Here is a 14,789-nt window from a genome sequence, read left to right on the forward strand (position 1 = left end):
ACGCGGCTGGGGCCTGGGGCAAGGAGAAGCCGCACGGCAAGCCCCAGGGGAGTCTGCCTCAGCTAGAGCCATGGGAGCAGTGGGTCAGCGAGAATCCAGGGGCCAAGAGCCAGGCGACCCTTGGGCTCCCGCCGACCATGTGCTCACACATGACGGGGAGCTCACCGCTCCCCAAGAGCCTCTTTCCCCCTCAGACTGCTCCGACCCCAGGAAGCTCCCCTCAGGGCACCTCAGTGTCAGCCTCCCCATTAAGCGGCGCCTTCCTCCAGCAGGCTTGGGGACTGGGGCTGCCCTGTGCCCACCCCGGGGCCCGGTGGCTGCACCCCAAAAATCCAGTCTCCTCCGAGATGAGCCTCAGCTCTCCGGGTCTTCAGGAGGGGGAAGGCGATGTGCCTCGTGAGCGTAGACGCGGATGCAGATGCACCGGACGCACAGACGCTTCCCAAAGACGCACGTTTATTCTCAGAGTTGCCTGTTTGAGGAGGATAAATATTTCCACACGGGAACATTGTATAAAACGTTCCTTCCTAGCCCCCTTTGTCCACCCCCACCTTCGAATCGCCCCCCCCCAGTCACCAAAGACCCAGCTGCCCTCTCCCCGCAGCGGGCTGCCCTTAGAGGCCAAACTGAGGTCATCCACAGGACCCTTCTCTGTCCCCCTCCCACAAAGCCCTGGGGAGTGGTCGCCAGGTACGCCCCCGCCCCCCTTTCCCCAGCCCCTGGGGCCACTCTGCCTTCTCATACATCTGTTGGTTGGTTGATCATTCATTTATTCCACCAAGGCGCCCCCCCCCCCCGTGGGCCCTGAGCGGGGGACCCCGGCCCCCACTCACCCCAGGGCGTCCCATGCTGTTCTTCCAGACCCCTTCTCTGCAGTTCTGCCAGGGGTTCCTTCCCTTTGTCACCTCCCCGCGACCTCGACTTTGTCCCATTCTTGCCCAGCACCTGGTTTCGGGGGGACCCTGGGCGCGCCAGCTCCCACTCGGGCTCAGGGAAGAAGCAGACCCCACTTTCTTTGCGCTCCCGCGTCCTGGCGACCTCCCCGGGGACAGGCAAGAGCCCGCGCGCGGGGCCTGCGTCCGGAAAGGGCCTCCCGGAGCGCGGCCGGGCGGGGGTCCCGCGCTGGGGGCGCGGGACGGGGGTCCGGGCGGGCTGCGCTCTGGGCGCGGCGCGGGGCGGCGGTGACCTTGGCCGGGGGCGCGGGTCCCCGGGGAGGGGCGGAGCGCGGCGCCCGGCAGGCGGGCGGGGACGGCGCGGGCGCGGCGGCGGCTCGGGCGGGCGGCAGCGGCGGGCGCGCAGGGGGCGGCGGCGCCCGAGCGGACACGCAGACGACCAGCAGCAGCCGCGGCGGCGCCGCAGGGACGAGCGCCCAGGTAGGCGGCCGGGGCCGGGGCCGGGGCCGGGGCGCGGGCCCGCCGCATCCCACCTGCCCGCCCGCGGGCCCTCCCCTGCGCGCCCCTCCTTTGTCCGAGCCCCACCCTCCCGGCCAGCCTGCGGGACCGGGCCGTCCTCCCCGCGGGCCCTGCACCGCGACCCCTCCCCTATCCACTGCGCCCTGGCCCGGCCTCCCTCGGCTCCCACCTTGGACAGCTCCCGCTCCGCGTCCTCCCCTCCCCCACGGCGTCCACAGGGCGCCCCCGCGGCCAAGCCAGCCCCTCTCAGTCCCCTCCCCGAGTGGGTCGGCCCCGCTCAGCCAGGGCCCCTCCACCAGGACCCAGCGGGGACCTGGCCCTCTGCCCCCACCGTGAGGCTCAACCCCCTGGGTTCCTGGCGAGGCCAAACCCCTCCGCACTCAGGAGCCCCTCCCGTGTCGGCCCCTCCCCCACCACCCAGATCCTCCCCTGGCCAAGGGGCGCCCCTGAGCTGCCCCTCTCTCCCACCCCCTAGAGTACGCCCTCCTTCACCAAGCCCCTCATTAGTCACACCGCTTCTTGGTCGCACCACCCCCAACTTGGGCAGGCACCCCGCCCCCCTCCCCCTGGGTCAGGCGGCTTTCTTGCCCCCATGTGGCTGCCACTCCGAGCTGCACTCTGGCACCCAGGGCCGTGCTGCGCCCCTAGGGGGTCTCAGGGTGGGCTGCTTTGCTCAGCGCCAGGACTTGGGCTGTGAGGCCGACCAGGGCCGTTCAAATCCCACTCAGCTCTGCCGCTTCCCAGCTCTGTGACCTTGAGCTAGTGCCTCCCACCCTGGGTGCGCGGGACCCCCCTCCCACTCGCACCCTGCAGGACGTGGGGTGGTTTTCCAACAGCCCCGGAGGGGGGGGCGCCCAGCATGGATTGGGTGTTACCCAACGTGGGCTCCTATCAGGGGTCAAAGGCCCCAGCAGGGCCCCTCCCCGAGGACACCCCGGCTGGTGAGCCTGCAGCCCTGCCCGGGGTCTGCACCCAGCACTAGGCCCCCGGGCCAGTTGTGGCGGTGCCGGCCAGCACGCCGGGTGCTTGCTCCTCGGGGTGCCCGCCCAGGATGGGCAGTGACTGCAGAGCCAGCTGGCGCCCCTCACCGGCCCCCCACGCAAAGCCCTCCCGTGCCGAGCACTGCCATGCATGTATATGTCACCATGCCTAGCACTTAGCCACGAGCCAGCGCTGCCGGAGCTCCCGGAAGTTTAGCGAGCACGTGATTGGTGGGCTACGGGCCTGCTGCGGCTTTCACCGCGCACCCTTTACCGCCGACCATTCAGAGTGTGACTTCCCGGCCCGTGCCCAAGCGCTTGGCCCCTGGGTCCCTGGGGTGAGCGACCTTGCTCATCTGTCCTTCCCGAGGGCTCCCGCCTGCCAAGCACCTCCTAAGGGCTCCCTCCAACGCCCTCCACTCTCGCCCCGCAACTCCGGGGGCTGGGCACTGCAACCCCTCATGCTTCACAGAGAAAACCGAGTCTCGGGGACACCACGTTACCTGCCCACACTCCTGCCAGCAGATTCACACCATCGAGTCTCACACACACACACACACACACACACACACACACATCTGGCACACACACTCCTGATGGAAGTAACTGGGTTGAGATGCAATCTTACATCTCCTCTTCCACTGTCGACCACCTCCAAGCTGGGGGACCCTCGGGGTGGCTGGGAAGGAGGAGGGGGAGGGGTCTCTCCTGCTCTCTGTTCTCCAGTAATGACGGCGGGTGCTGGAGCCAGGCCCCCGGCCCTGCCACCCCCAGCCAGGCTCCTCCACTTGCAGCGTTTCAAGTAGTCGCTGTGCCGTGTGATGTCCCCAGGCCACTGGACCTCTCTGAGCACAGGAGAGGGAGAGATGATAAGGGGACAGCCTCCTGGGGGGTTCTGTGCCCAGGACACTTTGGGCCTGACCGGAGGCCAGGGCGGGCAGACCGTGGTTAGGGAGCGGGGAGTTTTCTCTTTGGCCTCAGTTTTCACTTTCTGCCCCCCAGCCCGGGCTGTGCACCCCTGCCTCTCAGGGCTGCCATCCCGAATCAGCGTGGTGATTTGCAAATTGGGGTTCTTGGGCCTCCAGCATTGGGGTCATGCATATGAGACGAAGGCAGGCGAGTGGCCTTACAATGCAGGCGCCTAGGGCTGAAGCCCTGCAAGCTGCATTTTAAAGATGCCCCCAGGACGTGGTTCCATAGAGTAGCGGTTAGCACGTCTGCTTTACATGCAGAAGGTCCTGGGTTCGCGCCCCAGTGGAGCCACGGTCCATGGTCCGCGGCCATGCCACCCTGAACAAGCCTGATGTCTGATCTCGGAAACTAAGCTGAGTCGGTCCTGGTTAGTACTTGGATGGGAAACCACCCGGGAAGACCAGGTGCTGTAGGCATAAATAATAATAAAAAATAAATAAATAAAATAAAGGTGCCCCCCAACACGTGATTGTTGGAGAGAGGCACCACATCACCCACTTTGCAGAGTGGGAAACAGGCTCAGGTGGCAGAGAGGTTTGCCCAGCTCACAGCGCCGGCCTGAGAGGGCCCATGGTCACGCCGGGAAGAGAGGGAGAAGCCAGCGCAGCCTGGGGTCCGGGGGAGTACTCAGCAGGGGCAAGGACTCAGCTCCACGCCTCTGCCCCCCCACAGTCCCCTGGGAAGGAGCTGAGGCCCCAGGTTTGTTTGGGGGAGACCCCGCAGAGGGCGCTAGCGCTGAGCCTGTGCGCAAGCCGACCTGTGGGGTCAGCCGGACCAACGGGGAGGCCTTCCTGGGACTCAGGAGCCAGGGCTCCCCGCCTGAGAGGCCGCTTCTCCTGCCCCCTGGGCCCGGAGCCGACCTTCCCGGCCGGCGGCCTTCTGAGCCTGACACTCCTCTCCGCACAGGGTCGGCCCGGGGTTCCGGCAGCTGGCACGAGCCCTCCTGGCCTGGACCCCACCCCCGGCGTGGAAGATGCCCGAGCAGAGCAACGACTACCGCGTGGTGGTGTTCGGCGCGGGCGGCGTGGGCAAGAGCTCGCTGGTGCTGCGCTTCGTGAAGGGCACGTTCCGGGACACCTACATCCCCACCATCGAGGACACCTACCGGCAGGTGATCAGCTGCGACAAGAGCGTGTGCACGCTGCAGATCACCGACACCACGGGCAGCCACCAGTTCCCGGCCATGCAGCGGCTGTCCATCTCCAAGGGCCACGCCTTCATCCTGGTCTTCTCGGTCACCAGCAAGCAGTCGCTGGAGGAGCTGGGGCCCATCTACCAGCTCATCGTGCAGATCAAGGGCAGCGTGGAGGACATCCCCGTCATGCTGGTGGGCAACAAGTGTGACGAGACGCAGCGGGAGGTGGACACCCGCGAGGCCCAGGCCGTGGCGCAGCAGTGGAAGTGCGCCTTCATGGAGACGTCCGCCAAGATGAACCACAACGTCAAGGAGCTGTTCCAGGAGCTGCTGACGCTGGAGACGCGCCGGAACATGAGCCTGGCCATCGACGGCAAGTGCGCCAGCAAGCAGAAGAGGACAGACCGCATCAAGGGCAAGTGCGCCCTCATGTGAGCCGGCGCCGCCCGCCCCGCCCCCCAGCGCCCCTCCCCCACCTCCCCAACTCCTTCACCTCTCCGCCCGCCGCCGCCCGGACACGAGGGCCCGGAGAGCCCGGCAGGTCTGGGGCTCCCACGGGGCTCTGTCGCACCCCTCCGCCTTCACCCACCTGCGCGCCCTGCCCTCCTGCCTGTGCCCCCCCAAAGGCAAGTGCTGGAGGCAGCCCCCCTCAATCTTCACATGGGAAAGTGGGGAAGCTGCCCGTCCCCGTGGGGACCCAGGTCGCCGGTTTGTCCCGCCTCTGCCCGTCTCCGTGTGGCCCGGGACCCCCACCTCTGCCCCTTTCTCTTGGGTGACCCCAGCCAGACCTGTGCCGCCCCAGCCAGCAGGTCGCCGCGACCTTGCGTGGAGGAGAGAGCTGGAAAGCGCCTGGACCTCGGATTTTGTTTTCTCCGATTCGGCGTTTAACACACACTTCCCGACCCTCCTCCGTCCCTCGTGACCTCTGGCCTGTGCTCCCCGCTCCGGCCTCAGCTGCCCTCTCGCTTCTGTCCTCACGGCTTGGAGGGAGCCCTTATGGGATGGGCCTCAGGCTGCCAGGCAATAACCACAGGGCCCGCAGCAGCGCCCCGGCAGCCCAGCACCCCACTCCTCACCCCCCCTCCCCCCGCCGGGCCTGGTGTGCAGGGACCGGGACCGGTCGATGGCCACAGCACAACTCTGGGGACCGCCCGGCGTGAACGAGGGGGCCTTCTTGTAGCAGAGATTGGCACAGTGCATCATCAGCAATCCCTGGGGGGGGGTCTGGGGTGCAGGGGAGTGTCTGGGGCTCTGTTAGGGGCAGGTGACGGGACTCATTATCAGCAGAATTCGAGGGGCTCAAGGCAGAGCTCTGCCCAGGCTGCTTCCTCCCACCGCCTGCACCCCTGAAAGGGGACCCCCCCTAGGAAGGCATGCGTCGTGGAGTCGGGGTGTCTTTGCCCCCACGAGATCCTGAGTATTTTGTGAGTGTCTGGATATCTCTACGCTCATGGGACCCCATGGAGCTGTGTCCGACGAGGATGGTGACCTGCGGGCTGTGGGGAGGGCTGTGTTTCTGCATGTCGCTGCAGGGGTCGATGGCCGCGTGCGTGTGTACCTGTGTGTGTGGCTGTCGCGGGGCGGCGCGCGCATGTGACAGTCTGTAACGACGTGTGGGGCGTGCGTAGCTGTGGGTGCCGTGCTGCCGACAGGGCTGAATCTTGGTGACGTTCTGACGTGAGCGTGACTGTACGTGGCTGTGTGTCTGGGCGCGGATGACGTGATTCATCGAAGGACATCTGTGAACCTGTTTGTCCTCACTGCGCGAGGAACGCAAAGCCTGTCTGACTCTGTAGCACGGCAGCTTTCGGCCCCAAATCTGTATCCGTCAGCCGTGGCTGCGTAACAAATGACCACAAACCTGGCGACTAAGGACCAAACGCACATATCGCCTCCCGGTCTCGGTCAGAAGCCTGGGAGCAGCTCGTCAGGCTCCCTGCTCAGCTGTCACAGGCTGCGGTCACGGTGTCGCCTGGGGCGTGGCCTCACCCGAAGGCCGGGCTGGGGAGGGACCCGCTTCCAGCTCACCGGTTGTCAGCAGCGCTCCGTCCCCTGCGCTGCGGGACTGAGGGCCTCAGTCGCTCACCGGCAGTCAGGGGGAGCCACCCTCCCCCTCTGTCCCCTGCCCCGTGAGCCTCTCCCGGGGCCTCTCGCAGCATCGGGTGTCATCGGTGTGAGGAAGCCGTATGTGTACGTGCTTGTCTGTGCTTGCGCAAGCTAAGACTGACCTGTGCGTGTAGGAGAGAGAGAGAGAGAGGCCAAGTGGCTGCCCAGTCATGTGACCACGTGGGGCTGTATGGTGGTAAGAGGGACCGTCTGTGTCCAGTTTGGTGGCAGTGTCTTTGTTCCTGTGACTGTTCACCAAAGCACACTGTGAGAGAGGGTGTGTGTGTGTGTGCGTGTGACCGCCGGGCACGCGGACAGGCCACAGAAGAGCTCGCAGCAGCCTGCCCGAGCACGCAGAGCCCCCTCATGCGGTGGGGGTTTCGGGGCTGCCAGCTGCTGGCATTGCCCTCCCCCACCCGGGAGTGGTTCCTGGGCCTGGAAGGTGCCAGAGAGGGTGGGGCTGGGCAGGGGTCTGCGCCCTTTCTCAGGGACACACCCTGATAGCACAATCTCCCTGGGGTCCTGCCCCTCCAGGCTTCTCCTGCCTCAGGCCCCGCCCCTACCTGGGAACAGAGGCTTCCGCAGCCGGAGGCCCAGAGCCTGCCCTGGCTGCTGGCCCGTCCTGCCTGGGGCGCCCTGGGTCTGGGGACCGTGCCAGGCCACGCTTGCTGTGATCCCGTTCCCGCTCCTCTCTCCCTCCTCCCCCCCCCCGCATGTGGGTGCCCCCTGCCCCCCGTCGTAGGGTCTGTGTAGCATTTGCTCTAGAAATAGTCTTCCTGCAATAAAGAAGTGGATCCTATGGTCCCCACCGGTGCGACTTCTTTGGGGTTGGTGGTCATCTGGCCATCTGTAAAGGACGAGGACGTGAAGAATGGGGAGGTGAGGGGCAGGGTAAAAAGTGAGGGCGAGAGAGGGAGGGGCCGAGAGGCGGCCGGTGAGAGCCATGTGGGTGTGGGGCCGCCAGAGGCGGGGGTGTGACCCGTGGACAGCGCACAGATGAGGAGGGAGGGCCGCGAAGCGCGGAGGAGAGGCGCGAGCAGTCTGGGCTCGTCCCGCCGCCTCGGGCCTCGGTTTCTCTATTCGCTCTGCACATACTACCTGGGGACACCTTCCCGGCCTAGACTCTGTGAACCTGAGCCACTGCCCTGCAGGGCCCAGCAGAGGGGGTGCGTCGGGGGAGCTCACCGGAACCTCGGTCTACTCACCCCAGTCCTGAGCAGAGACGGACCATCCTCCCTGCTCCTGCCCCATGTGACTTCTCACTTGCCCCTCCTCCCCGGCCACCTGGACTAGGCCAGGCAGGCATCTCGGCGGGAAGGGATAAGGCCTGGTTCCAGGAAAAACTGGGAAGAGGATGAGACGCCATCCATGTACGTCTTCGTTCGTTCATTCATTCGCTCCGGTTCTAATAGATACCGACTGTGTGCCTGGCCTTCCCTGGATGTTGGACACACAGCAAACCCGACTCAACCCCCAAGGTCCCTGGCCTCTGGGAGCTCCTAACCTCCTGGTGGGGAGGACGCCGCCACACACACACACACACACACACACACACACACACACACAGAACCGAATCAGATCGTTGCGGATTCGTGCTGTGGAGAAGGGAATCTTGGACCACAAAGGTGACACGGTGGCAGGAGCTGGGTGGTTAGGAAGCCCAGGCTGATTGAGGAGGTGACATTGGGCCGACGTGGCGAGGTGGAGTGAAGGCCAGCCCCAAGAGTGAGCTGGGATGGAACCCCGGGTCAGGAGTGCAGCGTGTGCAAAGGCCCTGAGGCGGGGACGGCGAAGGCCGGGAGGGGAGTGAGGGCATGCTGGCGGCGAAGGGGTCAGAGAGGAGGGCGGGGGCGAAACGGGGCCTGGGGGGCTGCGGGAGGAGTCTGGACTTCCATGACAAGGACACCGACCAGCGTGTCATGAAACCTGGTAGCTCCCATAACACGTCTCACGGGCCCTGCTAGACCCCGCACTTACTGCAGCCAGCTGAGGGGCTTGGGCAGGCATTATGAGCCCATGTTACATGGAGAGGAACCCGCAAGGCCTTAGTTTCCCCATCCGCTAAAAGGCTCATGGCGGAGTTTTACAAACGTATAAGCAGGGGCAGGGCTAGGGCAAGGAGAGAGAGGCAGTCGCGTCAGGAGCGAAACCAAAGGGGGGGGCGGGGGCGGGGTGCCGAAACACTCAGCCATCGAGAGTTTAATGCGCTGTTCAATGCAGAGGAAGCCACGATGAACAAAATATCAATCTTTTAAATAAAAACAGGATCTGACGCACCGGGGCTGGGGAGAGGCAAGGTTTGCAGGAGTGCAGAATCACATCTTGTGTTTCTTGGAAATTTTGGTATTTTGTTCATCCTGGATTATTTCTGCATTTAATTCGAAATTTTCAAATCTATCATTAGCAAAAAATGTCATTAGTATTTATAGTATTTATCTCAATAAACAGGGCTCCTCCCGCCCCCCACCCCTGGCCCCGGGAGGGTTTGGATCTGAGAAATGCACCCACTGCCCCACCCCAGTCCCGGCCCTGTGAAGGGTGAGCAGCAGCTTCTCCCAGCTCCTGCAGGAATCCTTGACCTTCTGATTTTTCAGGGTGCCTGGAAGTCAGGCTTTCCCCTGTGAGACATCCCAATCTTTAAATGTTGGCAATGTTAGAATTTTTAAAGGATGCGTGGGGCCACCAGTTTGAGATCCTTGTTCAAACAGTAAGTCTAGGGGTGGGGGCACTCGTTTGGGACCTTTGTTCCGACAGTCATTCCTTTGCGGGAACGCGAGCTGGGGAGCGAGATGCCCGCCCCAGGCGCCTGGTTCTCTCTGTGCTCTGCGGGGGACGAGCAGGGAGGTTCCCGCAGCGACGACAGGGGCCTAGGGTGCTTGAGCTGGGAGGCTGGCAGCTCAGATCACAGAGCCTCAGTGTTGCACGAAGCCCTTCAAGTCCAGAGGAGAGCGGCTGCATCCCCCCGCGTACGAAACTCTCCCCTCCGTGAGCGCCGGATGCTTTTGGGGACGACACACGAAAGGAGACCTCACCAGGGGAGCCTGTTAAAAATGCGCATTCCAGGGGTCCAGATCCCGCGGGATTCCGGATCGTTCCATCTAGGCGGGGGCCCAGGAACCTGCTTTGTAAGAGTCAGGCCTAGGAGTTGGGAAATCACGAGACAGGCTTGGGCGAACGACCTCGGGTTTATCCCCCGTGAGACCCGGGCTCCGCCCCTGTGGAGTGGGCATTACATCACTTCTCCTCTAAGTCCTCAGCGAGAGGGAGCGGTTAGGATCGTCGTGCATTGCGAGTCACGCGACCGACTAGGAGGGGACAGTTTTCCTGCCGCAAGGGAGCCCACGCAGCGAGGACTCGGGATTCGAACTCGAGGAAAGACTCGCGCCTCCTTGACGTCACCAAGTCGCCTCCGAAAGTCCGCTCGTCGCCCCGCAGCGGAGTCCTCCGCACCTTTCTCTTCTCATATTAGCATAGCTCCGCCTCCCGCGCCTTCCCCGCGAGCGGGTGGCCAGCAGCGGTGCCACTCAGCGCTCCGCCCTCAGGCCCCGCCCTCGCCCAATCTCCTCCCCCTCCTGGGCGCAGCCTACCCCGCTGCCTGCCCTGCGCCCCGCCCCCGGCCCCGCCCCAGCCTCTGGGGCCCGCTATTGGCTGCGCTGGCGGCCGGCGCCCGCCCCCTGCGCACCGGCTCCGCCCCGCCCCGCGCAGGGGAGCGCGCGTCCGCGCGCCGGGCGGCGGGTTCGGCTGCGCGGCGGGGCTGAGGCAGCCGCGGCGGCCGGGGCGCAGGTAAGGGCTCGCGCGGCCGCGGTTCGCGCCGGGCTCCGCCGCCCCCAGCTCGGGTCCGGGCGCGGCCGCGGCGGAAGGCAGGCTCGGGCGGCCCGGGGTGGGCGCTGAGAGGGCTCGCATTTGGCCGCGGACTTGGGGGTCGCGGTAGCTGAGGGGGAGGCTGGGACGAAAACGGGGCTCTGAGTTGGCTGGGGGGTGCTGGGGGTGGAGTTAGGGTCGCGGTTCGCGGAGGAGGGGCGCGGGGTCGGGGCGGAGGGCGGGGGGCGTTCGGGTAGGGGGTCGGGGCGGGGACCGAGGACGAGTCGGGGGCCACTCGGCGGGGGGGGGGGCGGTTGACCGAAGGACGCGGGCTGCGGGCGGGCCGAGGGGCAGGAGGGCAGAGCCAGGGGAGGGGGGGTGAGGAAGGGCGGTGGGGTCCGGAAAAGGAAGTGGGGGGCCCAGCGATGGCGGGGTACAGGATGGCAAGGTTTTGGGGAGGTTGACTGGTTAGGAAGAAATGGGGGATCTCGGTTAGAAGTCAGTTACAGGATTGCAGAGGGGACTCTCTCCCACTTTTGAGGGGCTCGTCGTTGGGTGTAGAAGGGGGCGTGGGGCGGAAACGCCTTGACAGCAGTGAGCTGGAGGAGATGGGGGTCCCACACACTCTGCGGGGTCCGTGTCTGGGATGTAGGGTGCAGGGGAGGACGTCTTGAGGGGCAGAGAAGGCTCGTGCTGGGACGGAATTTTTCAGGAATTTTTGGGCTCAGGAGCCAGGAAGCAAAGTGGGAGCTTTGGGGACCGATATTGAGGGTGTGGGAGGCGCTTCGCTTTTCCTGGGGAGCGGGGGCTGCCAGGGGCGGCCCGGCGGGCGGGAGAAGAGGGGGTGAGAGCAGGCGCGAGGCTGCGCCGTTGCGGGGTGTCAGCGAGGCCAGGTGTCAGAGGCCGGGCTCGCAGACCTGTTCGGCAGGGTGCTGAGTCTCCCACCCTCAGCGGGTGCCGGACCCCTGCTTGGCTCGGTGGGCTCTGGGGCTTTAGTTTACCCCTCTGTAAGGTGGGGGGGACGAAACAGTGGCAGGCACCTCAGAGCGTCCCCGCGAAAGTCAAGTGCACCTAGCAGGCTCCTGGCACACGGCAGGCTGCGTGCTGCCTTGATAATAACGTTCTAAATTAAGGTGTTTTGGGAGGGGGAAGGTGGGTGGGTAGGAAGAGTGGGTTGTCAGGGAGGGGAGGGAGGGAGCCAGTTCAGAGCTTGACTCTAGTCCTTCAACCTTGGGGTGCGTGGAAGACTACTCCTGAAGCTTTAAAACAGAATCCGGAAAAAAAAAAAAGTCCATATTATTAAAAGTGAGGAAAAACAAACATAGTAAGAAGAATCTGCCTGCATCTGACGCCGGGAGATTCGGAGGTGTGTTAGGGAACAAGCGCGTGTACTGAGCAGAAGGCGGCCGGGACATTCCGACTTAGGTGTCCCCCGCAGCGGCCGTTCGGGGCCGTACCCCAAAGGGAGGCACTGGGCCACGATGATCTCTTTATACACAGGAGCTTTACCACCGGGCCGGTACCTGGGTCTCTCCGCGGGCTCAGCGGACTCTGGGGCAGGACGGCACTGCAGGGGGTCGAGCAGCGGTCCCCACCCACTCGACGCCGGGAGCACCCCCAGTCGCGACAACCACCTATGTCCCCAGACACTGCCCAGTGTCCCCTGGGGACGGAGTCACCCCAGTTGAAACCCCCTGTTAAAAAACAAAACAAACTAGGTTTTCTCCTATAAAGAGCACCTTTGATGCTTGGGAAGTTCGGCCCAGATTTGGGGTTTGTTTTCACATCGTCGTGTGCTCTCATTTTGGGGGGGCGGGGGGTGACATAAACATCACGCTGCTCTCAGAGAATTCGGAAACGCTGGCCTGTTCCGAGGCGGGCCTTCGGCGTGGCTTTCGGACACTCCCACTGGCTTCCGAGCATCGGCCCGACGGATCAGCCGCAGGTGTCGTGAGACGCCACAGTGCGCGGTTCTCTCCGCTGCTTCTGGGCTGGAGCAGGAAGCCAGAGTTCTCAGGTAGTTCTCGTCTTCCGCAGGGAGCATCCTGTGACTGACGCGGTTGTTTTCTGTTCTCATTTCTGGAACCCCGGGCCCTCCCCTCGAAGAGGACGCCCGACGCTGCAGGTGAGTGGCGCCGCGCGCAGGCGGCCGCGTGCGGAGCGGAGGCGTTGGTGCTTCCGTCCTCCGCACAGCGGTGGAAAACGCCTTTCTCATTCACGGTGTCACCACAGGTTTGCACCTGAAACAGTCACCCTTAAAATGTCCTAGTTCGTTCGTAGTCCCACACTTCCGTTGTAGTTCCTCACAGAAAGGTCGGAGGGCTCGGCCCCCGAGCTGGCTAGAGAGGCGGGCGACCAGGACAGCCGTGTGCTCGCCGCGTGCTGGCCGCGCTGACTCTCCCCACTCCTTTGTGTTCCGAGTGGGGACAGCAGTGGAGCCTGGTGCCCCGGTGGCCCCTCGCCTGGGTCCTCTAAGGCCCAGCTCCTGCAGCCCCCCTCCGGCTCCCCGCTCCTCTTCTCTGTTCTGGACCCCAGGTCGCACCTTCCCCCACCTCTCTCTCGTGCTGCCCTTCGGCGAGGCCTCTCTCTTCGGGGTCTAGAGAAAAGTGTCTTTTTCATCTGTCACCCAAGAGACCTTAGAGACCAGATGGGGGAGCTGAAAAGGTGGGGCGACCAGTCCCGGGGGGTCATTTCCATCCCCCTGCAGGGCACTGATTAGCTTAATTCTCTCAGTGCGTTTTGTCCTGCTGGTGGGTGGGCAGGGGCTTTGGGCAGCGGAGACTCTTCCAGAAATGGCTACTAGGTCTCCCTGAGGACCTAGCAAAGGGGAAACTCATATCGTTTTTAATTTTTTAAATCGAGGTATAATTTCCATGTCATAAAACTTAGCCCGCGAGACCGAAGACTGGGGCCTCGTCCGGGGCCACCCGGGGCTTTTACCTCTGTCCCTTCCATCTGCGTTTCTCTCCCCGTGAGCTCAGCGCTTCGCTGCCCCCCACTCAGAGCGCCCCGCTGCCGGGCCAGCAGCAGCCTTTCCTGCCCCGCAGGTCCAGCCCACGTGGCCAGGCTCCTCTCTCTGAAGCACAAATCAGTTTGTCATTCCCCTGCCACCTTCACCAACTCATCACCCACTCGAAAAATCCCGCTCCCTGCTCGGCCTCCGTGGCACCGTGGGAGCTGGCCTCGGCTTACCTTTCCAGAGCGACCTTCACCGTGACTCCGGGGACCGCCCCTTCCCCTGCCCGCCCCAGCACATGCCCGGGGCTCCGGGACGGCCGGCTTGCTGTCTCCTTTGTGTGAACCCTTCCTTCCTTCCTGTCACCAACAAAGGCTGGTTGTGTGCCTATTTTAAGCATCAGAACGTGTGCCAGGCGCCGGCAGCGCCATGTGAATGAGATGCTTGTGTGCACGCACGGGGAGGTGTGCAGACGGGGCACCCGGGGCCATTCTGCCCCTGGCCCGGCTCTCGGGAGTCAGGGTCCCTGGGGGTGGTGGAGATGGGGGCCCAGACGTGTGTGTTCCAGGAGCTCCTTAGGTGCAGTGACGATTTTTCAGGGGCCAGAGAGGTGGGGATAATCCCTGTGCATGGGACAGACGGTCGGGAAGAGACCCGAGAGAAGCTTTGCAGTAACAAGTTAGCCAGGGGACAGGCTGGGGAGCAGGCCTCCTGTGTGAGCGTCAAGGCGGGGCTGGTTTTCCATGCCGTCTCTTGCTGGGTCTCCCCCTGCGGACACCGGGGCCGCCCCGGGCACTGGGAGCCCTGAGCAGCAGCTCCCCCCCACCCACTTGATGCCAGCAGCGCCCCCAGTGTGATGGCCGCAGACGTCCCCAGACATTGCCCAGTGTCCCCTGGGGGCAGAGCCACCCCAGCTGGGAACCATTGGGCTGATCTATTTCTAATAATATTTTATGATTTTATGATTGCATTAAAGTGAAAAGATATTTGTTTTTAAAAAAATAGACTATTTTTAAGCAGATTTAGGTTCACAGCAAAACTGAACGGAAGGCACAGAGATTCCCCATGTATCCCCTGCCTCCCCCTCCCAGCGTCCCCCGCCGGAGCGGGCATTTGTTACGGCGGCGCACCTGCACGGACACGCTGTCACCCAGCGCCCGCAGCTGACGCCGGGGTTCGCTGTTTGTGTTGTGCAGTCTGTGGGTCTGGGCAGACGTACGATGACATGTGTCCACCGTTTACGTCATCAGAGTGGCTTCACCTCCCTGAACGTCCTCCGCACTCTGCCTGTTTACCCCTCCCCATTATTTTGTTTTTATGGGCAAAGTGACGGGAACAGCATAGTCACCTCCAGCGCCTGTTGGGAACTGTCACCTTGTGCCCCACAGAGGTTTATGTGAACCATTCATCCCCCGTCTCCTCTCCAG

The 14,789-nt window shown here is 64.1% G+C and overlaps 2 protein-coding genes across 3 annotated transcripts in view; both read left to right on the top strand.

The window, feature by feature from the left end:
* The first annotated feature begins 1,335 nt into the window (after nucleotides 1-1,335).
* On the top strand, nucleotides 1,336-4,992 carry DIRAS1 (DIRAS family GTPase 1). The gene is made up of 2 exons (XM_016163564.2): nucleotides 1,336-1,373; nucleotides 4,271-4,992. The coding sequence occupies exon 2, from the start codon at nucleotides 4,338-4,340 to the stop codon at nucleotides 4,932-4,934; it is 597 nt and encodes a 198-aa protein (XP_016019050.1). The 5' UTR covers nucleotides 1,336-1,373; nucleotides 4,271-4,337; the 3' UTR covers nucleotides 4,935-4,992.
* Nucleotides 4,993-10,366: 5,374 nt separating this feature from the next.
* Nucleotides 10,367-14,789, top strand: part of GNG7 (G protein subunit gamma 7) — an 80,280-nt gene continuing 75,857 nt past the window's right edge. Inside the window, exons 1-2 of one of the 2 annotated variants that reach the window (XM_016163492.2) lie at nucleotides 10,367-10,388; nucleotides 12,444-12,531. The gene's annotated coding sequence lies outside the window, so the exon portion shown is untranslated. Of the gene's footprint in view, nucleotides 10,389-12,138; nucleotides 12,532-14,789 lie in introns of those variants that run through there. The other variant, XM_036234154.1, reaches the window with a different exon arrangement.

Source organism: Rousettus aegyptiacus, unplaced genomic scaffold (assembly GCF_014176215.1).
Source record: "Rousettus aegyptiacus isolate mRouAeg1 unplaced genomic scaffold, mRouAeg1.p scaffold_m13_p_16, whole genome shotgun sequence".
Lineage (NCBI taxonomy): Eukaryota > Metazoa > Chordata > Mammalia > Chiroptera > Pteropodidae > Rousettus > Rousettus aegyptiacus.